General features: G+C 44.6%; 2 protein-coding genes across 2 annotated transcripts in view; both read left to right on the top strand.

Annotated features, from left to right (window-relative positions):
- The first annotated feature begins 2,887 nt into the window (after positions 1-2,887).
- ATSEC20 (Sec20 family protein) overlaps positions 2,888-25,016 on the top strand; it is a 40,971-nt gene continuing 18,842 nt past the window's right edge. The window contains exons 1-7 of the mRNA XM_086798397.1: positions 2,888-3,291; positions 17,384-17,443; positions 17,560-17,629; positions 17,718-17,773; positions 17,946-18,021; positions 18,103-18,139; positions 18,259-18,373. Of these exons, the coding sequence (XP_086654523.1) occupies positions 3,065-3,291; positions 17,384-17,443; positions 17,560-17,629; positions 17,718-17,773; positions 17,946-18,021; positions 18,103-18,139; positions 18,259-18,373 (641 nt within the window). The 5' untranslated portion in view covers positions 2,888-3,064. The remainder of the gene's footprint in view (positions 3,292-17,383; positions 17,444-17,559; positions 17,630-17,717; positions 17,774-17,945; positions 18,022-18,102; positions 18,140-18,258; positions 18,374-25,016) is intronic.
- On the top strand, positions 3,306-10,768 carry LOC147638487 (uncharacterized). The gene has a single exon (XM_086798398.1). The coding sequence runs from the start codon at positions 8,065-8,067 to the stop codon at positions 8,476-8,478; it is 414 nt and encodes a 137-aa protein (XP_086654524.1). The 5' UTR covers positions 3,306-8,064; the 3' UTR covers positions 8,479-10,768.

The following is a 25,016-nucleotide window of genomic DNA, read 5'->3' as shown; positions in this document are numbered from 1 at the left end:
TGTGAATAGGAGTAAGGACACATTTGTGGTCATCATTCTATATGTTGATGACATGTTGCTCACGGGACTTGATATAGATCATTTAAGGCTAATTTGCAATCATCGTTTGAGATGTCAGATTTGGGGCCCTTGCATTACTATTTGGGGATTCAGTTTATGCAGCACAATGATGGCATTGTTATGCTGCAGTCTAAATATATACAGAAGCTATTGAAGAGGTTTAATCTTGAAGACTGTAAGCCTATGGCTACACCTATGGAGACAGGTACTCGACTTAGTCTTCAAGATGCAGGAGACTCTTTTGATGCTAGTTTTGTATCAACAGGCTGTTGGATCCCTTCTTTATGTGTGCAACACGAGGCTAGATATACAGTATGCGGTCTCACAATTGAGTAGATTTATGCATAGCCTAGGTACAAAACATTGGCAGGCTGTTAAGTGGGTTTTCTACTATTTACAGGGCACTTAGTATTTTGGATTATTTTATCTAAAGGGGGATGAGTCACATGTGCATGCTTTCAGTGATTTAGATTGGGCTGGATGTTATGGCACACGAGTGTCCACTAGTGGGTTTTGCTTTCGCCTTTGTGATTCATGTATATCATGGCTCAGCAAGAAGCAGCCTACAATGGCCACTTCCAACTATGAAGCTGAGTAGTACAGGGTAGCTTTTACAGCTACAATTGAGTGTGTGTGGCTCAAACATCTTATGGTTGGCTGATTTGGGTGTTGGACTAGCACTATGATTTTCATTGACAACCAGAGTGCATTAGCAGTTGAGGAACCCAGTGTTTCATGCTCGCACTAAGCACATTGAGGTGCATTACCACTATGTCAAGGAAAGACTCTCTGCACAGCAGAGATCAGCTTGGTCTATGTGACTGCACATGACAACATGGCAGATTTATTCATTGCGAAGCCTCTTCCTCGTGAAAAGTTCAAAGATTTTCGTAAAGCTTTGGGCTTACTGCCTTTTCAGGATTGATCGGCCATACCTTGTACATGTTCACATCATCACTCCAAGGGGGATTTGTAGCATTATATGGTAGTGATGTGTGTAGGACTGCTGGGGCTTGTTTTCCCTCACTAGGAGGTTTTTTTCCCATGCATATGTACACCCTCTTATCTACTCATTTTGGGGTGTATACTTATCTTTTGTATCTGGCACACATTTGTTCATTCTAATCTAGTGAATTTGTGTGCTCTCAAGCTTCTTTATCTTGTGTGTGTGCATTGTTGCAATCCTAACCCTAATTCCAACAGTTTCAAAAGCTCATTAAAAAGAATTTCTTGCCATCTTAATGTAAAGCAAGAGCATGTCAACAGTGGGACATGCTTCATCAACTTGACAAAGAGACCGTATAACTATATGTGGATAAGTTTTGGCAAGTTCTTGTTCAATTCCAAGCCATTGAACCAGTGAGATCAAAGGACCAAAAATGTAAATTCGTTGCCGGATTAAAGCCTAATCTTCGAGTAGAGATCAATATGTTCCAACCTCATTCTCTCTCCATAGTCATAGCCTTTATGGAGATGCCCATTATTTTATTGAGAATATTTGGGGGTATATTTTATTTTGGATATGCCTTTTATTTATATCATCTTCTAAGATTAATGTGTTTAATCAATTATGTGCGCTAGTATGATATAGTTAGAATTAATGTGTTTAATTAATTGTGTGTGCTGACTAATATTATTTTGGATGTAGGCAATAATTCAATGGACATATTATGTGTTAATCGGGTGGAACATATGTTGGATCACTATGAGATATTTTTGAAGACATATGAATTATGGTTTCATATTTTGGCGTTAGTATTTTTTTAAGGCTAAGGCCTCAAATCTTTGTATGAGAATTAGAATTCTTCTCCAAGTGTCATAAAGATTTGTTTATTAAGGTTTATGCTTTTAATTTGTGCAAGTCAATGCTATGCTCTACTTTTTGTGCTTGAGAATTAGAATTCTTCTCCAAGTGTTATAAAGGTCTTGATGACAGATACCATGGACTCTCTTCGTGATAATGCTTTGTTGCCATCCATTGGTGATCCATAACTGCTCCTCGGTGCCAACAATTGCATTTCATGGGACACGATGGTGCATGACAAGTGCTTTTTAAGCTGAGGGTAGACATGCCTAGCATGTCTAAGAAAGGAGGTGAAGTTAGCAGTGGAAGAAGTGAAATACAACATACCACGAGAGTCCAATTACACAAATCAAACTCACAAATCTATTGTACTATGTTTACACAAACAAAAATACCATTTCAAGGGAAGGCACGGTTCTTGGGTCTTATAATTTTTGAAGAGAAATGTGTGAGCTCCCCACCCACATGAAAGTGTACTTATATATATATTTAAACAAGTTCATGCCATGTAACGATATGTAGCAATGCTTCATTTCCTTATGATGATTAATGCCCCTTAGGCTTCCGACATATGGATTCTAGGAAAGAAACATTTACTATAACCTTTTTGGTTTGAAAAGATATGATTCAAAGGTTGTGTAAGAGAGAGAGTGAGTGTGACATGCAAAGGAGTGATGCAGAATAAGATCTTGGAAACACTGTGCATGAGCCTGTCCAACTGAGCGGAGTCTAGAATGTTCCTCATGACCATGTAAGGGTTGGTGTTTTGAATCTAGAATTTTTGACGGGAGTCTACACGTCTCCCACGGCATTGCCTGCCACCATTAATGAAATCTACATATTACCAAACTTTAAAATCAATGGGTTTATTTTATGACGGCAAAATGTGAGGTGTTTTTCATTCTCATAAAGCAGCCTTAGTCAAGGCTACACACCACTCAGCTAATATTGCCAGCAAGATTCGAACTCGTGCCCTAAGCCCGAAGCTACCGAATATGTGATGCTCATACCGATCTGAGTCTAATGACAAAAGCATTTCTTTGTTCAAGTCTCAGAACGAGTCCGCTGGTCTCTGACCCCGGCTCGAAAAACAAAACAAAACAAGTCAAAAAATAGGCGGGCGCTTGGTATGTAGACGCCAGCACGGCCAGAGAATAAAAGTAGTGAAGTTTACGGCAAGAGTTTTGCCAACAGCAAACGATGGAAGGCGATGAACTTTCTGAAGCTTTGGCTGATGTGAAGAACCGGTGGAAGGAGGCTTGTGACGCTGCTACGGCCCATGCTCAAGCCCTCCGCACGTGTGGATCGGAGGGTGGCACGGGCGACTCTGCCTCCTTGCCCCGCCTCAACGCCCTCGCGCAGGACTGCCTCGCCTCCCTTCGCTCCATCCAGCGCCAATTTGAGCTCCTTGCTCAGCAATTGATCAGGTAAGCAATGGTCCCTGATTTCCACGTGTCCCAAGATCCTTGCCGACATGTAGCCCTCACTCGTGCCCCCCTGGATCTACATTGTGGACTCGAAACTTACCTTTTCACTCTTCATTGTGAACGGAAACACCCTTGTTTGATTTTACAAAGAGTTTTTGATGCATTTTGATGTACTTGGAAACCCTTTTTGTGTTTCATGTGAAGCATGAAAAATTGAGAACATTGGAGTCATGATCTAATGGGCACATGACCGTAGGGGCAGTTCCATGAGGCAAGGGCCAGTTCAGTCATTAGTCATCTTATCCTAGGTTGTGGGGTAGGTCCTAGGCTTAGTTGTTTACCTTATGTTAGGTATATATTGATACATATATACAAAAACACTCTCAGAACAACATCTGTCTCTCTTCAGAGTGCTATGTTATTTGTATTTGTTTTCTTTTTCATTTCCATGATGAGACATATGGATAGCATTGTATCACTTTGGTCTCATAGACCCATTGGGTCTTTAGGAGACATTTAATATAACTTTCTTTCTTTCTTTCTTTCTATGTTCATCTTTGCGTTTTGCACAATTCTTAAGACATGCAGTTCTTCTACATATTACATTGGTATCAGAGCCCGGGAGAACTCTTAGAGGTGTTGAATTGGTGCAGATTTGGAAACCGCACATCACAAAGCTGGCTGTTTTTGGTCCAGACAGGAAAGGCAGCCAAGTGGTTCTTCAACATCAAGTATCCTAGTGGAGCTAGAATAAGGGCAGCTAGAATAAGGGCAGCCATGGGGGATAGAGCCCCCAGGAGGTCCTTCGAACAAAGCCTCATTGGAAAAACAAGCCTCCCTGGAAGAAAATCTTTCTACATGATCTCATTGAAGGCCGCCCGTAGGCCAACCTTTAGTGTTGTCCTTGGAAGAGGGAGACTTGTAGCCCATCCTCACCCAAGGCACTTCTGATGAGGGAGAGGTGGAGAGCCCGCTTAATGTTGTCCTCGGAGAACGGGGGGTCCTAGAGTCTTAGTAGATTAGGTGACAATGAACCTCATGGAGTGTGGTCGCGAAGCAATGAGTGTCGGTTAGGTTGAAAGACGTTGGCACTAGAAATTGTGGCAATGGCACGGATTCAAAGGGAATCAGATGCCATGACTCCATTGGGCCACAGAGGCGGCGAACTCCATCTATGCGGTGATGCAGCCCCGTCAAGTCGAAGATATCTCGAGTCACCTTGTCCCCAGTGTGGGTCCAAAAGGATGCCTATTCATGGTATTAGTACTCCACCCTCTGAGTCTCAATGCCCTCAAGAGTGGCATGGGGTGGGTGCTGTTTTGAGTTTGCTCCTGGATCCGTGAAGGGAGGCAAGGCTATGGTGCCAGCTCCTCTTTTGTCCCTGGAAGGATCAACTCTACTCTATTTTGGGGCTACCCTAGGGCAGAAAGAGAGTCTTCCAAGTCTCCTCTGTGCAAGCGTACACCTCTGGAAATTTGGGATCTTGGAGTTTTCTAATGGTCTTGCCACCATGGAACGGCAAGAGGGAGCATGATCTGAGAAGGTTTAGTGGGGATGCCCACCATACTGGCCCATTCATACAAATAGAAATGGTCGAGGGCAAGAGGCCTGAAAATGTCGATCTGGTGTGGAGAACATAGTCACAGGGGATGCCCGTCCCAGGCCTTGGGGATGGGGGAACGCCATCCCGGCCTCCCTTTCACACGGGGACGTGTCCCTCTGCAGGGGGGATGTCCCATGTCCCGTCCCTCACCAGGGGACGGCTGTCCCCTATCAAGGGACGCCTTAAACTTGTGGGACGGCTGGTTGGGGATGGGAAGGGAAAAAAACGTACGGGCGTCGGATCACCTTATTTATGTTTTTTTTTGTTAAAAAAAAGGCCCAGTCGTGCGAGCGTCGAGCGATCTCTGCTCTCCTCCGTCTCTGCTCTCCAGAGTCCAGCCTCCTCCGTCTCTGCTGTGACCTGTCACCTGTGCACTTGCTCTCCTTCGTCTCTGCTCTTCCATATCTGCTCTCCTCCGCCCGGGTCGGTGCTGTTGTGCGCTTTCTTCCGTCTCTGCTGTCACGTGTGCACACTTGCTTTCAACCTCTCCTCCGTCTCTGCTCCTCCATCTCTGCTCTGCAGTGTGCAGTGACTGCACAGCAGGCTGCAGCACAAGTTCTTGCCACAACCCACTACTCCAAAGTCCAGTCTCCATCTAAGCTGCCTAGCCTCCAGGCCCCAGTGCCATCAGTGGCCAGCCTTCAAAGCTCAAAGTTCAATCACAATGGCCTCTTCCTCGCGAGCATCAGCAACCTGTATTGGGGGCAAGGGTTCAAATTTGTCTTGGTGGGAAGAGGTGAATGCCTAGAGACCAGGAAGTGGGGGAGGTTCACATCAATGGCGCTGCAAGTTATGCCCATACACACGAACAAGTGGGGCAAACAAGGTGAGAGCTCACCTTCTCCATGAGCCTGGGCATAAGGTGCAGTTTTGCCCAAATGTAAGCCAAGAGAAGAGGACGAAGCTCTTAGAGCGGGCTGCAGCACAAGCGTCTCTCTTTACAGCAAGGAGGGCGGCACGTCTTGTGGTAGTTGACCCCGCAGCATTTGTGAGGCCACCTGTATCGGAGGCATGTAGTAGAGCCTCTAGAGCTTCTGCATCAGCATCAGCTAGCCATACATCGTCCACACCACATGCGTCCTTTAGCATGCCATCCACAGTTCCTGCACGTCGACAGGGCACCCTTGATCAGAAATGGGATCCCAAGAGAAAGGAGGATGTTGATACGGCAATGGTCGCTTCTTTTTTCAGGATCATATTGCCTTCCATGCTGCCAGATCTGGGAACTTCAAGGTTATGGTGAGGAAGATTTGCGAGTATGGTCCATCTTACACTCCCCCATCCTCAGAGACCTTGCGTACCACTCTTTTTGAGAAAGAGAGGCGTGCTGTAGAGCAAGTTGCAGAGAACACAAAGCATATGTGGAAAAAGAATGGAGTGTCTCTCATTGCTGATGGATGGATTGCGAGTATGGTCCATCTTACACTCCCCCATCCTCAGAGACCTTGCGTACCACTCTTTTTGAGAAAGAGAGGCGTGCTGTAGAGCAAGTTGCAGAGAACACAAAGCATATGTGGAAAAAGAATGGAGTGTCTCTCATTGCTGATGGATGGAGTGATACACAAAAGGGGTCTATCCATGGGGTAGTGGCCTATTCTCGAGGAGAGATGTATTTCATTTCATCGCATGATGCATCAAGGATTGAGAAGAGTGCTGATGTGCTTGCATCAGAGTGGACAGAGGCAATAGAGTTTGTTGGTAGTGACCTTGTTATGGGATTTGTTGTGGATGGCGAGGCCGCCAATTGTCATGTGCATGATCAATGCCATGGCCAATCTTCAGACGCTGATCCAGAAGAGGCAACCAGATAAACACTATGAACCAGATAGGATCAGAGATTGAGGCACAGGTGCTTTGGGCAGAGTGGAGCAAGACTTGGGGAAAACAAGAAGAGGATGCGGTCGGCTGCATGAAAAAGGGTACTGTCGGCCCCTTCCAGGAGGGGTCGGTTGCACCAGAAACCAAGGCGGCTGAAGGGGCATCCAGATATGGCAAAGGGACTACAAGCGCATCAAAACATGATTTATTTGTCCAATCAACTGGCCGACCAGCAGTCGGCCAGTTCTCCATAAAGTCAAAAGAACTATAAATAGCACAAGAGGCTCCTTGAAAGATTCATTCAATCCTTTAGGGATTGGATCCCTAGGGTCCTATAGTAGGACCAGATTTTGGGTGTTTACCACCTTTTAAGAAGGCAGCCTAGGACTGTAGCAAAGTACCCTTTTTGTACCATATTAATATACTGAAATTCCAGCACATCTCTCTCTCTCTCTCTCTCTCTCTCTCTCTCTCTCTCTCTCTCTACTCTCTCTATATATCTGCGTTTGCATCAGCATGTTGCCAAGAGTGTTTAGGGCGGAAAGAAGACTCTCAGAGCTTCCGCGCGTTACACCAATAGGGCAATAGGTGCCATTGTTGAAGGGATATATCCCATAGTTGCATTCCGTACCCGTACTCATCTGATGAGTACCTTCAGTACTTTCCGTACCACTCCATACGTACCATACCTCGTACGGATAAGGTCTCGTACCAAATATGAGGTTCAATGTACAACACTTATTTGGCCCGTTTTTTTAACTATTTTAGTCAGTGGTCATTGCTTAGTAGTTAATAGATTAGTTTTCATTTCAGTATCACCATTGTCTTTCATGCTATTTTTGTATGGATGCTAGATATTTCTTATTTTACATACATACATACTAAAAAACATGAACGTACTTAAAGTACTTATCTTGATGCGTACTTTACGTACTCGTATCGTACACGTACCATACCGCACCGTACCTAAAGTACTCAACCACTATGATGTATCCACATGTGACAGTGTCATTTTGCATGGCACATTGCCTCAATAATTTGCTGAAGGATATAGGGAAGTTGCCTTGGATTGCGCCCATCATTGAGAGGGCACTTTTGTGTTGAATCATCAATTCTTACTACATGAGTTTCATAAGAAATCAAGCAAGCAGCTCTTGAAGTACTCGGAGACACGGTTTGCGTATAACTTTCTGATGTTGGGCCAGCTGAGTACATGTAGTGCCGCATTGAGGCAGGTTTTCATTAGTGATGAGTTCACTACATCTCCGTTAGCCTCTACTACTTGAGGGTGGAAATGCAAAGATGATGCTGAAGATCTTGAGTTTTGGGAGCATGTGCGTCGCATTGATGCGATGGTGCAGCCCATAATGCATTTGTTGAGGCTTGTGGATGGCATGAAGCCATGCATTGGGAAAGTGTATGAGGCCATGGACAGGATGATTGAGCAATTGAAAGAGCTCATTAAAGAGCAAGAGCAATTTGATCATGATGACGAGGATGACGAGGACACTCTCAAGAGCAAGTATGAGATGGTTCAGGATCTTTGTGTCAAAAGATGGAATGCATATCATTCTCTGCATGCAGCAGCATACATTTTGGACCCCGAGTTTCAAGGCAAGGGTCAAGAAAATGATCGAGAGGTGAATAGTGGTTGGTGGATTATCTTAGAGAGATTGGTGCGAGAGCCTAGTGCAAGGCGCAAAATAAGAGACTCACTTGCAGAGTATAGATCTTTTTGTGGCATGTATGGTTGCTCTGATGCATAGGAGGATCAGACTCGGGTTGGGGCAGCTTTGTGGTGGGAGGATTTGGATGAGATGGACCAGAGCTACAAGCAATTGGCTATTCTCAGCCAGGCTGTGAGCTCCTCTTGTTTGGAGCAACTCTGGAGCTCCTATAGTCACATTGCATCAAAGAAGAGAAACTACCTTGGTGTAGAAAAAGCCCGTGATTTGGTTTTTGTAAGTGCCAACTTGCATATGTTGGGCAAGGGGGTGATTGCAAAAGCAGATCCTTTTGTGAAGTGGGAGCAGCAACAAGAGAAGGAGAATGAGCAGGTTGAGGTCACAGAGACTGATGCTCATGACAATGAGGCCAGTATTTCCTTCAGTATGGATTCTGATTGATTAGCGCAACACCGTAGGCTTCAACCTTGGATGTCACATGTGCAGCTCAGCCTTTAGAGCCCTCTACCCAAGCTATATTTATGTAGACATGGTTTATTTTCTAGTATCTGCATTCAGAGAGTAGACTATGGCACTATGCTTCAGCCGTTGAGTCTCGACATTTGTATTGTGTTTTGTGTACATAGTTAGCAGTACACCATTTTTGTAATATGAATCATGAATTGTGTCATTTTGTGTGCTTTCTTTCAAAGTACTCAAATGTAATATAAATACTTAACATTTGATGGATATATTGATGCATTTTTTGTGTACCGTTCCACCCCCCGTCCCCGTTCCCTGCCTCCAGGCATTCCCCATCCCCAAACCCTTCCCCGTCCCGCGACCCATGTGACTATGGTGGAGAATGGACTTTGTGGGGGGAGCTGTCAGAATACGCAGCGGAGATGATGACAAAATTTGGAAACGCTAGAGCAAGAATAGTGCAGAAAATAAACAGCACAAGAGAAGTAGAGAGATAGGCGTGTAACTCTGCCCTATATACACAAGAAGATCCCGTATACAACACACTTCAAGACAAATGTGGCAAGGGGCTGTGGGGCCATTTTATATGGCCCCAAGAAGGTAGTCGGCCTGCTCTAGGACAGCCGACATGAGCATGTCCACCACGACTAGCATCAATACCAGTCGGCCAGCACTGTGTACTGTCGGCCAGCATCAAGAGGGTGTCCACATACAGTCGGCCAGCACCAGTAAGCATACAGCTGCAGTCAACCAACAACTAAGACATCCTGCCACCTCCGGGCTGCCACCCAAGCCACAGAAAAATGGGAAAAAATGGGGGAAAAATACTGGGAGTGAGGAATAATGAGAAAACACCTACAAAGGGCGGGCACACCCACAACAAAGGCCCTGGTAAATAGGTATAGACAGGAGATGACTTCTAACACCCCCTGTGAGCTCCTGGCTGTGAAACCAACCACAGGGAGCTGGAGTGCTGCCAGCAAAGCCTGAGATAGTGACTTCGTGAAGAGGTACACCGTACTGTCCTTCGTCGAACAGAACTCTAGCAAGATGTCATCAGCAACGATCTTTTCACGAACAAAGTGCCTCTGGATGACCGTGGATTCCACCAGTGGAAACCCAATCCTGCCATGCAACCTCTGTAACCTCACCACCTTAGAAGCAGCACTACAAGCAGCCTGGTATTTTGCCTCTGTCGACGACAAGGCAAAAGATGACTGCCTCTTACTGCTCCATAAAACTGCTCCCGAGCCTGAAGTAGATCTCCTCGTGTTTGGATCTCCTCCCCAATTTGAGTCACTCCAACCGTGGAGTCGGACTCCATCCATCAATCCCCCTCCTGTGTAAAAGAGACCAAGATCCTTCGCATGCTGCAGAAACCACAAGATACGCAATCCTGCCTCCCAAAGAGTCACCTACAAACATGAGCTCAACAGCCCCATCAGGAAGCTTCCGTCCAATCTGGTATACATCAACCAAATCAATGAACCATTCTGCTTTCGAGTCAGAGAAGCATCATACTGCTCACAAGGATCAACACATGTTATGGTGGGATGCCAAGTCCTGGAAACCTGCTGAAGACCACTCAAGGCCTTCGAAAACCTGTAACCAACCCCCTCTGAATCTAGAACCACAAAGCCTGGAGAATGTGCAACATCCACCTCCTTCTGCAAGTAATCAACTGCCACTTGCCTGGCTTTCCAATAGGTCCCCGTGGAAAGAACTTCCTCATCTACAGGAGTTTCTTTGTCCCGAATACTACGAGACATCAGAGCATAAGTTACCTGTAAAGTTTCCTCTGATTGACGAACACAAGAACTACCAACATCTGTACTAGTTCCTGCCAACTGCCGCCATCCTCCATCTGGTCTTGGAAAGCCTGCACCTGCAGCGTATCCACACTTAAGTGGCCATTACCAGACTGCCACTCATCACAAAACTAAGGACTTGGGAGAGAGAGTGTTGAAAGTTTGTAAACTCTATTCTCCACTCCGCCTTCCCAAACTACCTGGCCTATTGCCTTGTCCCGGAGAGCAACAAAATGCTCATCAAACTCCACCCATATGCCAGTCTTGCAAACCTGATGCACTGACAACAGATGAAAACCAAGTGTGGGAACATACAACACCTAGGAGGAATGCTTCCCCCCTCTACCATCGGGAACTATCTCCAACCTGCTCTCTTTGTGAACTGGGATAGTGGATGTATCCCCAGTAAGAATGTGACCAGAATACCTGCAGAGATTCTGTAAATCTGAACGGGAAGGAGTCATGTGCCTGGAAGCACCACTGTCTAGAATCCACTCCCGAGTATCCGTAGCGGCGAGTCCTCCAACCTCCCTGCCCGAAGAAAATGAAACATCTGTGTCCATCACCTCCAGGTGCACAAATGGAGTCTTCACGATTGTTACCGAGGATTCTTCACCCTTCTCGGTGTTCCGCTGCCTCCAATAGTGGCTTTTCTCGCCACAATCATTACAGGTCCTCTCTGCCTTCAGTTTCTCGCGGTCTAAGTCGGACATCTTCTCTGAAGACTTCTCCGATGAAGCCTTCTCTTTGCCCTTGTTACAGCCTTTCGACTGTTGGCTAGTTAAGGCCTTCGAATCTCCGCCCTGTGGAGGGTTCGACAATATTTCCTCCTGGTCCAAGACCATGGGCACAAGCTCCTCCCACGTGATGGTGCTGAGCCTACCACTGGTAATCAAAGACAAGTAAAATGCTGAGTACTGAGAGGGCAAATGCGATAGCAACGTTATGGCCATATCCTCCGATGATATCTCCTTCCCAGCCTGAAGAACTTCTTGTTGAAGAGCCTGCAGCTTGTTAATATGCTCCCGCATTGTCAACGACTTTGCAGGACTCATAACCCGCATTTGTACTTCCAAGGAAATCCTCTTCATGGGCAATACCCTGTTATAAAGAGAAGCCAAATGCTGCCATATACCTCTGGCCAGCATCATATGCTTGATATGATTGATTACTTGCGGTGTGCAGTTGAGGAAGATGCCTTGATTCTTTTCTTTCTCAAGAAATCATTGAGCTCATTGGAGAAATACTCTCCTCCATCATCTTATCTCAAGCATTTTATTTGCATGCCTTTTTCCTCCTCGACCAAGACTTTAGATATTTGAAAGTGAGTAAACACCCCACTTTTCTTCTTCATGAAATAAACCTACACTTTCCTAGTTTGATTATCAATGAATGTAACATTATACCTGTAACGTGCAATTGGTACAGTCTTGGTCGATTCCCATATATCGGAATGTATAACATCTAATAGCCTTGCACTACTAACATGCTTACCATGCCGGGATGCTTTCACATATTTCATGCATACCATCAATATTAAACTTTGACAAACCTACAATAATATTTTGGACTTGCATAGACTTTAGCCGTTGTATATTCACATAACCAATGTGCTTATACAATATGTCATGTCTACAATGACATCTGTCCCATACGTAAGCATGGGTGCCTTCGTCTCAAGCATGTTCACATCTAGGAAAGTACCTCTTATAACCAAGTGACACTAATTTTTGAAGTCTTCCACAAAACATCCTTGAGTATTAAACCTCACTTGTAAACCCTACCCCCAACCATTTATCCAATAGAAACTAGGTTCTTTATAATATTTTGAACATGAAGTACATCTACCAAGTACTTCATTTTGCCATCTTGCATAGACAATCACACTTTACAACACACAATGGGATGCATAGTATCATCACCTATTTTTCACATATCTTGGTTTTTTCATTTTATATATATCTCACCATGACTAGTCTATTAGTTAGAGGCACCAAAATCCAGATACCAAATACTCTTGATCTTGACACATCTCCTATCTGCATCACAGATACCTGCTCACTTCTGTCATCACATCACCACCTTGTGTACTTGATAATGTACAGTTGCCTTACTGCTGTAACTTTCCATTTTTGACATCATTTGCTTTTTATAGCAGTTCTTTATCATGTGCCTTAATTTGCCATATTAATAGTACTATATCCTATTTGTATGTTGATTTCTTTACGAAAGACCTCGACCTCTCTCTTCTAGAGTGGCCTCTTTCACCTATATCAAATTAATTTTCTTCTTGTTATTGCTATTGGTTTCGATTTCCAAAATGACCTCCACCTCGATCTCTAGATGATGATCTCCCTCCTCTACTTATATCTGAGTGAAAGGCCAATTCATTTGTATTTTGAGAGGATGAACCTCCCCCAATATTCATGTCCTCATGGATGAGAAGAAAAATCAGTTCTTGAAAATCAGGAAAGTTTTCTCAAACTTTAATGGAGGCCTGAAATTAGATGTATCTCTTGCTAAGGCCATTCCAGGTTCTTGAAACTATATCACCATCATTTACTAGAGTGATCCAATAGAAGAAAGGGTATCTATAAGCACTTTAACCTTCACCAAGTAATCATTTATACTCATATTTTCTCTGGTCATATTATGCAATTCTTGCTTTAGCTGCATCTTCTGAGCTTAGGTGTTTGTGTTGTATATCTTCATCAAGGTGTTGCAATCCTTCTTAGGTGTTTGTGCATCTTGTATATGTATAATCATAGAATCTCATACTGACAAACAACAACCAATATAGCACCTTTCTAGATCTTTTATGTGCAATGCTTTACGTACATGTCCCCCTGCTATGGATTTGGATTTTCTTTAGCAATCTTTGGCTCCTTTTCATCACCTATGATGATGAACTCCCAATATCCTTTTCTTATAAGGAAATTGGTCATCCTGAACTTCCATGTCCTTGGAAGTTATTCTTGTCTAACTTCTTGCTCGAAATTTGTGATAGACTATTAGACATATTTACTTACAACAACTTACCAAATAGTTCTTCCAAAAAGCCTTCTATAGTAAATCTATAATCTTCAGGAGTGGTACTATAAATATGTTAGAATTTTACTCTATGTGAACTAGCCATATACACATACATCTGTCCCAACACCTATAACAACACTTAGATTCTCTATATAGACTATCCTACAAGCAAATTTCTACTGCAACTTGAAAACTTACAAAGCCAAAATGGGGTCCAAAACATGCAAAATAGGAAAATTTCAATTAACATAGTTAACTTCACAATGTACTTAACTACTTGTAACATGGTCTTCAGGAGGATGCCTTAATCTAAGAGACTGTGACTTCCCTATTTGCCTATAGCTCTCACAGCTACCAAAGGTGTTATTTTAAAATCAAAGAGAAAAAGTGATAAAAATACTCTTACCCATGTACCAATTCCTAGCTTATCTTGTTCTTGCCTCCTCTTGCTTTCTCACGCAAATCAGAGCTCTAATACCATAAAGAGAATATACGAGAGAGGGAGAGCTTGAGTTCCTTACAAGCACGCACACACACACACACACACACACACACACACACACACACGAGAGAGTAAGACACAAGAGAGAGAAGGAAGGATGAATTTTTTTCTATCTTGTTTTCTTCTCTATAATCATTAACTTAAGAGAGAAGACTATATACTATGAGGGAAATTACTCTCATGGTATTAGAGCCTTAAGGGCTGAGCTGCAAGCAAGCGAAGCACAGGAAGTGGTATGAGGGTAAGAGCTTCAACTACTCTTCCCTATTTGTGTTGGCGACTACACCCTTGTCGGGAGCTCTACGGGAGGCACCGGCAAACGATCTCTGATTGAGGAGCTTTCTTTGCGGGAGTAAAGCTATAGGGCAACTATACTGTCCTATCAGTCCTATTAGACAGAAATTTTTGAAGCCGAAAACGCGTTTCGGGTGCATTAGGATATCTGTTTTTCAGAAAGCAGGCGATTTCGAGCACTACGGGTAAGTCATCGTTTCTATGCAGAACTCTGTTTTAAGAACTGCAGGAACAGATTGGTTGTGCAGACATTGTGTGTGCTGCAAGGAGGTCAACAGTTGCCATTGGGTGTATGTATGCACATTGAGGTCACTGGTTGTGACATTTGAGTAAGTACAGTATCGCTGTAGAAAATACAGCAGTTTGTGCAGGACAAACCAGAGTGCTGTTTTTGGTAAATCTGTGTGTCTGGCAAGATGTCAAATGATGGCATAAACTAGATTATTGCTGAGAAGCTTGATAAGAACAACTTCCATGCTTGGAGGTTCAAGTTGACAAATTTCTTGATGGGAAAGGGTTACTGTGTCTACATAGAAGGTGAGCATGAAGAGGCACCAGAGGTACCGGAGATCAATCCGACTACTGCAGATGTGAAAGACTTCAAGGATTGGAACCAAGGAGCCATAAAAGTTATGTATTGGCTCTCTATCAGTATATATGACACCATGATTGGGCACATACAGGATGCCAAGTCTCCCAAGGAGGCGTGGGACACCTTGGTAAAACTCTCTAAAACGAATACCAAGGGCACGAAAGATACAGTTGAAGAATGAACTTCATACTGTGGAGAAAAAGAGTATGTCTATGAATGACTATGCATTGAAGATCAAGGGTATTGTGGAATCCCTTGCATCTATTGGCGTTTCAGTAGATGATGATGATAAGGTGGAAGTCTGTCTACGTGGACTCGAGTCACAATACAAGGCATTCAAGACGTCTGTTCAGACTCGGGGAAACATTCCCAATTTCACAGATTTGGTGTCTATGTTGATTATAGAAGAGAAGAGCTTGGGTGAAGACCACTAGTCTTCACAAAACGAATGGACCCTGGCGTTGACACGATCCCACAACTGTGCCTGTGCCTCTCGGTCCTTACGAATCGATAGTAACTCCCCTTCCTCTACCTCCGGCCGTGGAACCCCAACAACGATGAAATCAGCAAGGTCGTATGACTCCAGAATAGATTCCATCATAACCTTCCATATGCCGTAGTTGTTCCCGTCCAACTGACGGTCCACCGGGAACGTGGGGAGTGTAGGGATCTTCACATGCTTCTCAGCCATCTCTAATAAATATACCATTGCGGGGATGTAACTGAAAAAGGGTGGGTGGGTGGGAACAAGAAAGAACTTACACTTGCAAGTGGCTGTCCAGCAAATCAGCCCGCCGTCCTCTTGCTTCTCCTCTTCCCGAACAGTCCAAAACAGTCCACCAATCAGCAACGCAACAGTCCCCCTCTTGCTCACACAACTCCCAAGATCTATCAAGAGCCTAGGGCTTTGATACCATGTCAGAATACGCAGCAGAGATGATGACAAAATCTGGAAACACTAGAGCAAGAACAGTGCAGAAAATAAACAGCACAAGAGAAGTAGAGAGATAGGCGTGTAACTCTGCTCTATATACACAAGAAGACCCCGAATACAACACACTACAAGACAAATGTAGCAAGGGGCCGTGGGGCCATTTTATATGGCCCCAAGAAGGCAGTCGGCCTGCTCTAGGACAGCCGACAGGAGCATGTCCACCACGACCAGCATAAATACCAGTTGGCCAGCACTGTGTACTGTCGGCCAGCATCAAGAAGGTGTCCACATACAGTTGGCCAGCACCAGTAAGCATACAGCTGCAGTCGGCCAACAACTAAGACATCCTGCCACCTCAGGGCTGCCACCCAAGCCACAGAAAAATGGGAAAAAATGGGGGAAAAATACTGGGAGTGAGGAAAAATGAGAAAACACCTACAAAGTGCGGGCACACCCACAACAAAGGCCCTGGTAAATAGGTATAGACAGGAGATGACTTCTAACAAGAGCCACCAAACTCTAGCAAGTTCCAAGCATACTGCTCCCGAATAGCAAAAACCAGCTCCTCCCATGCAACTTCCTTGGCTCGAGCCATCATGGAGTAGACATCTATCTTTCTTCTTTTCTTGAGAGAACTTGCTAGAAATGATTCTTCTTTATAAAAACTCTACTCAACAAGTTATGGGGATGGTAGCTTTTACCTTTGAAAGAAACAGCTGTAGGTCAAACCTCAAAGACTGCCCCTTGCCTGTCCCAGACTAATGGAAGATAGTGAGCACCCATACTCTTTTCAAAAGATTGTCTTTAATGTGGGTGAATACATGTATGTGGTCGCCGGTCTCACACTCACCTCGTTTAAAGAAAATGGGTGAAGGCAACCAAAACAAGTGCCAAAGGGGGATACAATGGAAGAGAGAAAATTGAAGGTTGTGAATATGATTCTTTTTTTGCTGAAGATAAAGTTGTGCCGAGTGAGGGAGATGTTTTTGTTGAACCCACAATTTCAATCTGTCGTAATAATTATCTGATTGGATAAGTTTTTCTTTCAGAATTATTGTGGCTGTATTAGGAAGCAATGCAGAGCAAGAGAACATGGGTGCGAAGATGTGTTTATGGCGGTGGAATGGGTGGGGAAATAGGGAGGCGGGGGCCAATAGACTGTTTTTGAAGAGCAATCCATTTTGGTCATGCCATTTAGTTTTAATGTTGGGTTTATTTCACTCTCTTTGATGTCAATAAAGTAGAGAGTTAGAGGCCTTATTTACCTTTCCTACTGCATGTACTAGGTCATAGAAGTCCAGCTTGCTGTCTTGAACTTCTCTGTCTTTTTGGTTTCACCAGCCTCTTATGATGTGAAGCAGTGTTGAAGAGAAGGATGCTTGCTTAAAGATCCTGGAGGACTGGAAAAGAGGGTACCAAAGGTAGGTTGTAAACTTGGTGTTCTGTTCCTTTCCTTCATTTTGAAGGAGACCTGCAAAAGGTCTGATTCAGATGCTTTGTGGCTTGAAGATTAATGCTACTTGTGATTTTCTACTAGTTTGCATTCAACCTTGAGGAGCGCAAACCTCCAGGCAAAAGCCAACATTCAAAAAGCAGCAAGATCAGAGGTTAGATCATTTGCTTCTTAATTTTACAGCCTTAATCCTCTTTTGTTTCTAATGATTGATTTTAGCTCATTTCTTGGAATCATAACAGAGGGACCTTCTCCTTGGTGGTGGAGAGGAGTCTACGAATCTCCGGCGCAACTTACAGTGAGCCCTTTCTTAATGATCAATATTTTCATTTGTTTTGGTCTTGGGTAGATACTAGTTGATTTAGTTCCAGAGGCTTTCACATAAGATGAAAGAGGTGGATCAAGTAAAACACTAGCAAATTGGGATTGCTTGAGTAATGTGGTTCTAATAAACTTGATATCAATGGAAGGACCCAAGCAGGCATGTCAGCTGCTGCTGAAAGTGTCACGGAGTCTCTCCGAAGAACTAGGCAAATGATGGTACAGGTATGGCTTGATAGATTCTCCCATTCAAGCTTTGAAGACCTTGATGCAATGCTGGAGTTTTGAAACATATTACATTTGCAGGAGTTGGAGAGAGGTTTCAACACACTTGCCACATTAGGTAAGTTAAAATGGAGTTGAATGCTTAGCCTTTTGTCTGGGGAGTATTAAGGGTTGCACATCGACATAGCTGATGTTTATGATTTGATCCTAAACAAATTGCTTGCTTTTGGATTGTAGATGAATCCAGCACGACCTTGAGAAAAGCAGATTCTGAGTACAAAGGCCAGCGTTCATTATTGACCACCGCTAGGGGCTTGTTGTCAGTTTTGAAGCGGCAAGACATTCTTGACAGGTAGCATCATCTCACCACTCACTTCTTGAGAAAAAAAGGGTCTATACCCGACAAGTACAAATGACAATAATATAATAGGGGACGTGTTCAAAAGACCTAGAGGATCTATGAGACCAAAAAGGTAGTACAATGTATCCATGATGAATCTGAACCATGGAAACGAAAAAAACTGAATAAAACTAGCTACATAAGCTTAAGTATCCATGTGATGCACAAAAATCTAGGCTTTTTTAATAACTCTGGATAGATATAATGGTCTGACTCAAGCGAAGGAGCTGCGAGCCCCCTCCCGGGCCTGACTCAAGCGAACTGCGCTGCCCCTGCCCCGTCCTGAGCCTCCTCTCCCTCTTCCTCTGCCATTGCCTGCGCACCACACCCCCCCCCCCCTCCCCCCTTCTCATGTTGCCCTCTCCTTGCCCCCCCGTCCGCGCCTCTCTCCCTCACTGCCCCCCTCTCTGGCCTGCGCCCTTCGCTCCTGCTCACCGTAGCCCCATCCCCCCCCCACCCTTCCCCTTCCCTCGCTTCCCTCCCCCGTGAAAGAGTGCACAGAGCGGAAGCAAGAGAAGCACTAGAGCGTGCTGATCTGAGAAGTGCAAGAGAGAGAGAGATATGAAGCAACTATGCTGAATATACTGCAATGAAAGCAATCCCGAGCAAGAGACAAACTAGTCTCATAAGTGAGGGATACAAAAGATGACCAAGCTATGAAAAAGTGAGGAGGCAAGCCCACCTATAAACAGGTCATGACGGCTGGACGACTGGAGCAAAGCTACTGGCTGACTGGACAAACCAAAGCTGGCCGACTGGAGAAAAGTCACCTGACCTGGGAAAATTACCAGGAAAATAGGGAAAAATACGAGGAAAACAGGGGTGGCCAGCCCACAACCAAGGGCCATAAAAAGGGATCAAAAGGGGACACCATGTTGGGGTAAAGGCGTTATGCCCACCCTTATAGTGTGTACAAGCCCATAAGTTATAGTACATAGTACACTTAGTACTTTTAATGTACTAAGTGCACTATGTGTACTAGTGCAATATACATGTGTGATAGGGGAGTCACACACTCATGCCTCATGAGTTGACTTATCCCCACAACTCTCTCTCTCTCTCTCCCTTGCTTCTCTGTGTATGTCTCCCATGAATGAACTCTAACCCTAATTCTGGTTTTCTCCCCATCAACTGGTATCAGAGCAGAGGTTAGTCCATCAAGCTGTCTTCTCCTCATAGAAAGAAGCTTCTCTCTCTTTGACGATTTACAGCATAGAGCAGAGGTGTGTGAAGCGAAGGCTAGCTTGGGTGTTGCAGGTATCAGCTGACAGGCAGCGCAGCAAAGCGCTGCACAGCTGGTAGCGATAAGGAGCATTAGCCAATCAGGCGCATTTCCCTTGACATTCAGGCGCATACCCAGGCGGGTGCTCGTCAAAAACACCCGTAGCGCTACTAAGCGAAGCTAGTCCACAAGGCGAAGCGTGAGCGAGCGCTGGGCGTAGATGCGCTAGGCGAAACCAACACAGGCGAAGGCGGAGGTCGAGTGTGAGCAGTCGAGCGGATACACAATCGGGCTGCAAGCCCTGTGGGAAAGGGACGGACTACGCCGCCCAGCGCTGCATCAAGCAGATGGAGCGCGCCTTCAACTTCGCAGACAACCAGATCTTGCAGATGTATGGCTTCCAACACAAGCATCTGGGCACGCCGCGAGTGAAGAGGATCCGCAACGACACCGACAGGCCCCTCGATTTCCAGGACGAGCTCAAGCTCCTCCGTCGCTCGTCTATCACCACCACCACCACCTCCGCAGCCAGCCTCATGTAATCTTTTTTTTTCATACTTAAACAAGCCTCTGACTCGGTTGTCAAAGAAGCCACAGCCTTCTGCACAAGGCTTGGCAAGACTCCCTTGTGTCCACCTGCACAGAAGCCTGACGAGCAGCAGCATCAACAGCAAAATCGACGCCCTCCTTTCCTGCAACAAAAATCAGAAATTACAATGTATTTGCCTCAAATTTTTTTTGGGATTTGCAATTGAGCAAGTACAATCAACAATTGAGCAGGTACAGGTGCCCAATTGCTCAATTTTGAGCAAAATTGGCAAAATTGGGTGACATTGGTCACAATCAGGATCAATTTGCAGGAAATTGGTCAAATCAAGATCAATTTGCAGGAAATTGGATGTCGAAATTTGGGGGTTTTGATGTAATTGTGCAATTAAGCACTCATACATGCTGTATGATGTGAAAAATCGCACATTTGGGCAAAATTGCAGCAAATTGCAGTGCAAATCAAGGGGCTTTTGTGCCGATTTGGTTGATTTGCATGCAGGCGATCGCATTTGATGCTGTGGATAATGTGCTGATGCCTTACAAGCACTCAATGTGCCTGTAAATCAAGGGGCTTTCATGTATTGGATGTATATGTGGCCAGGGGGAAGCATCGTGAACACTCTGGATGCCTTCATGTGCGTCAATGTACCATGCATGATCAGAAATTGATCTTAAATCAAGGGGCTTTTCAAGTTTGTATGCTTGTTGAGCTTGGCAAAGCAACAGGCAAGACATTTATGCCTTGAATCCTCAAAAATCAGCTTGCATTCAAGCGGCTTTTGCCCAATTTCTGTTCGGGACTGTTTTATGCAGTGTACAGGACTGTAAAAGTCTGATTTTCACTCATTTGGACAGCCAGGAGAGCATTTATTGCTATTGTACCTGTTGGTACAGATTTGGCACAGCTTTGTGCATGTTTTGGCATGGCTGTACACTGTTTTGAGTGACCAAAAGGTTCAATTTCAGCTGCTGAAATTGCCGGTACAGGTTTGGTACATCATTGGTGAGCACTTGGTACTGCTCTACAGTACTTTGGAAGGGCAAAAGAGCACATTTGAGGTGCTGTCCAAAATCTGCAGCAACCAGATTTTGGTGTTTTCATCACAAAAAGTGGGAGAAAAGTTGCATTCTTGCTTCCGCAGTGGGAGATAAAGCTTGGGAGAACATTTGTGAGCACTTTGTGTGCTTTGGGTGCAGTGTTTGCACATTTGCAGGGAGTCAGGCATTAAAGGTTGCATATTGCTATGGCAACCACAGGTGAGAGCTCTTCATTGCTTCACATCAAGAAGCTTGAAGGCTCGCAGAATTATGATATTTGGCAAACCCAGTGCTACAATGTGTTGCTCCAGAAAAAGCATCACAAGCCTATCAAAGAAAGGGGTGTGATGCCCGCTTCTCTTACTGCTGAAGAGTGGGAAGATATGGATGAGCTGGCAAGATCTACTATCATGTTGTCTGTGTCAGACTCATTACTTTTCAGCATTCGTGAAGAGAAGACAGCTTGGGGAATGTGGCAGAGATTGCAGGACTTGTATGCCCAACAAAGTGCCTCAAGCAAAGTGTATTGGTTGAAGAAACTCATAGGCCTTCAGATGAAGGAAGGGGCATCTATGACAGCCCATCTCAATGAGTTTAATGGTATTGTCAGCCAGGTCATTAATCAAAAGTTGGCAATGGACGATGAGTTCAAAGCCACTTTTCTGTTATGCACTTTGCCAGAGAGTTGGGACACATTTAGGACAGCCACTAGCAATTCGAATGCTATGCTGTCATATGCAGATGTTGAGGGTGCTCTTCTTCAAGAAGAGATGAACAGGAAAAACAACTCTGTTGGAAAGTCCAATGCAATGAATGCACGTGGGAGATCCCAGCAAAGGGGGAAAAGCCAAGAAAGGGGAAGGAGCAAGTCTCGCTCCAAAAAGGATTTGGAATGCCATTATTGTGGCAAGAAGGGACACATTAAAAAGCAATGCTACAAATGGAAAAATGATCAAAAAGAAAAGGGAAAAGGCAAAGACAAAGACAAGGATGAAGCCAAAGATGTAAAGCCAAAGGGCAAAAGTGGAGTCAAGATCGAAGAAATCAATGTGTCACATGCAGGTGGCAGTGAGGATGAGGTCCTCTTTACGTTTTCACTTGATGCCCATTCACTTCTTACAGGTGGTCATGGTATGCACTCATGGATCATTGATTCAGGTGCCTCCTTTCATGTCACAGGTTGCAGAGACTTGTTTGTCAGGTATACTACTGGCAATGAAGGAGTGGTTTATTTGGGTGATAACCATGCATGCAAGATTCTTGGCAGAGGTGATGTTAGGCTTGTATTTTCAGATGGCTCACAACTTATGCTCCATGATGTCAGGCATGTGCCTGAGATCAAGAAGAACCTGCTTTCTACTGGACAGCTTGATGATGCTGGTTATGTTACCACATTTGGTAGTGGAAAGTGGAAGATATGTAAGGGCTCACTGGTTGTTGCCAGAGGCTCTAAGGTGGACACTCTTTACTTTATGCATGCAGGTGTTTGTCACCATGCTAATGTAAATGCAACCGAGCTGCCGGAAATTTCTATGTGGCATAGCCGGTTGGGACACATGAGTATCAAGGGAATGGAGCAATTGTCTCGTTTGGGTTACTTGCCTTCTCTAAAGTTTTCAAGTTTTCAGTTTTGTGAGCATTGTATATATGGTAGGCAACTACAGTGCGCCCACAAGAAAGCTCTTGGACAGAAAGATGCTCAGTTAGAGCTTGTGCATACAGATGTATGTGAGATGCCTCAGCTTTCTTTAGGAGGGGCAAAATATTTTGTCTTTTATTGATGATGCCACACGCAAGTTGTGGGTTTATCCTCTTCGTTTGAAGAGTGATACATTCTCAGTGTTTCAGAAGTTTGTTGCTCTTGTTGAGAATCAAACTGGCAAAACACTGAAGGCTTTGCGTTCCGACAATGGGGGAGAATATATGTCCAAACAGTTTCAGGACTTTTGTGATGCTAAAGGCATCAAGAGGGAGCTCTCTACTCCTTATGATCCTCCACAAAACGGGACAGCAGAGAGGATGAACAGGACCATACAGGAGAAGGTCCGTTCTATGTTGTCACATGCTGCATTACCTCATGGTTTTTGGGCTGAAGCTGTTATGACAGCCGTTCACCTTATAAACAGGTCACCTAACACGAGGCTTGGTGGGAAAGTGCCAGAAGAAGTATGGACAGGGAAGCCTCCGTCATACAAGCACTTGAGAGTGTTTGGTTGCGTTGCGTACGTGCACATACGCAGGGAAATGCGCACCAAACTTGATCCTAAGTCTCACAAATGCATATTCCTAGGATATGGTGACAGAGGTGAAATGGGGTATAGACTTTGGGATCCCATGAATAGAAAGATCATACGCAGCAATGATGTCATTTTTGATGAAACATGCATGTACAAGATGCCTGCAAGGCAACAGGAGCCTGGCAGAGTCATCTTTGATGATGATGGACATCATGGACAACAACAAAGGGCTGTAAATCAGCCATTACAGCAGGAAAACCAGCCCTTAAATGGTGCTGAAAATGGTCCAAATGGACAGCCAGAGATGGCAGAAGATATCCCTATGGATATACCACAGTTGGAGGAGATACCGGGCATGATATTTCAGCCTTATGGCATGGAACAGGAGCCACCAATGGGTGATATGCAGGCTGGACAGCAACCTGCAAATGATGGTCATTGGGTACGGAGGTCCACTAGACCCTCCAGAGCCCCTGACAGGTTTGTTCCAGGGGTTGACTACTTGATGCTCACTGACTGTGGGGAGCCCTCATGTTACAAGGAGGCTTTACAGAGGGCAGACAAGGCTCTATGGGAGCGTGCCATGAAGTCAGAGATGGATTCTCTGCATAAAAATGAAACATGGAAGTTGGTGCATTTGCCTGCAGGCAAGAAGGTTTTGCCATGCAAGTGGGTTTACAGGCTCAAAGTTGCACCAGATGCAAAGCCAAGATACAAAGCCAGGTTAGTGGCTAAGGGCTTCAAGCAGGAATATGGTGTGGACTTTGATGAGATCTTCTCTCCAGTGGTCAAAATGACCACACTTAGAGCTGTGTTGGCTTTGGTTGCGCATGATGATCTGGACTTGATTCAGATGGATGTGAAGACTGCTTTTCTTCATGGTGATCTCCATGAGGAGATATATATGCAGCAGCCAGAGGGTTATGCAGTGAGTGGAAAGGAGAAGCTTGTATGCAAGCTGAAAAAGAGTCTTTATGGGCTCAAACAGGCACCAAGGGAATGGTATCATAAATTTGATACATTCATGAAATCTCAGAAATTCAGGAGAAGTGACATAGATCACTGCTTGTACACCAAGAAAGCTTTGGATGGCAGTCTATTAATTCTCATTTTGTATGTTGATGATATGTTGATTGCCGGGAAATCTCGTAAAGAGATGGATGCCTTGAAGAAGAGGCTGCATGAAACCTTTGATATGAAGGATTTGGGTGATGCAAATCACATCTTGGGTATGCGGATACTTCGGGACAGAAATCAGCATGTGTTGTATTTGTCTCAGAAGGAATACATTGGCAAAGTTTTGCAGAGGTTCAATATGGACGGGGGGAAGAAAGCTAGTACTCCTTTGCCTCCATATGTGAAACTCAGTGCTATGGACAGCCCACAGTCAGATAGAGACAGGGCTGATATGGCCAAGATTCCGTATGCTTCAGCTTGTGGCAGTCTCATGTATGCCATGGTTGCTACTAGGCCGGACATTGCATTTGCAGTGGGAGTGGTTTCTAGATACATGGCCAACCCTGGCAAGAAGCATTGGGAAGCAGTGAAA

The sequence above is a fragment of the Cibotium barometz genome, chromosome 5, assembly GCF_041138505.1.
Source record: "Cibotium barometz isolate CiBa-2024 chromosome 5, ASM4113850v1, whole genome shotgun sequence".
Lineage (NCBI taxonomy): Eukaryota > Viridiplantae > Streptophyta > Polypodiopsida > Cyatheales > Cibotiaceae > Cibotium > Cibotium barometz.
Note: the sequence above shows the minus strand (reverse complement) of the source record. Positions and strands in the feature narration are given on the sequence as shown.

What these genes read in the sequence shown, in the direction of transcription:
- LOC147638487 (XM_086798398.1), top strand. Translation starts at nt 8,065, where the DNA reads ATGGTGCAGCCCATAATGCATTTGTTGAGGCTTGTGGATGGCATGAAG.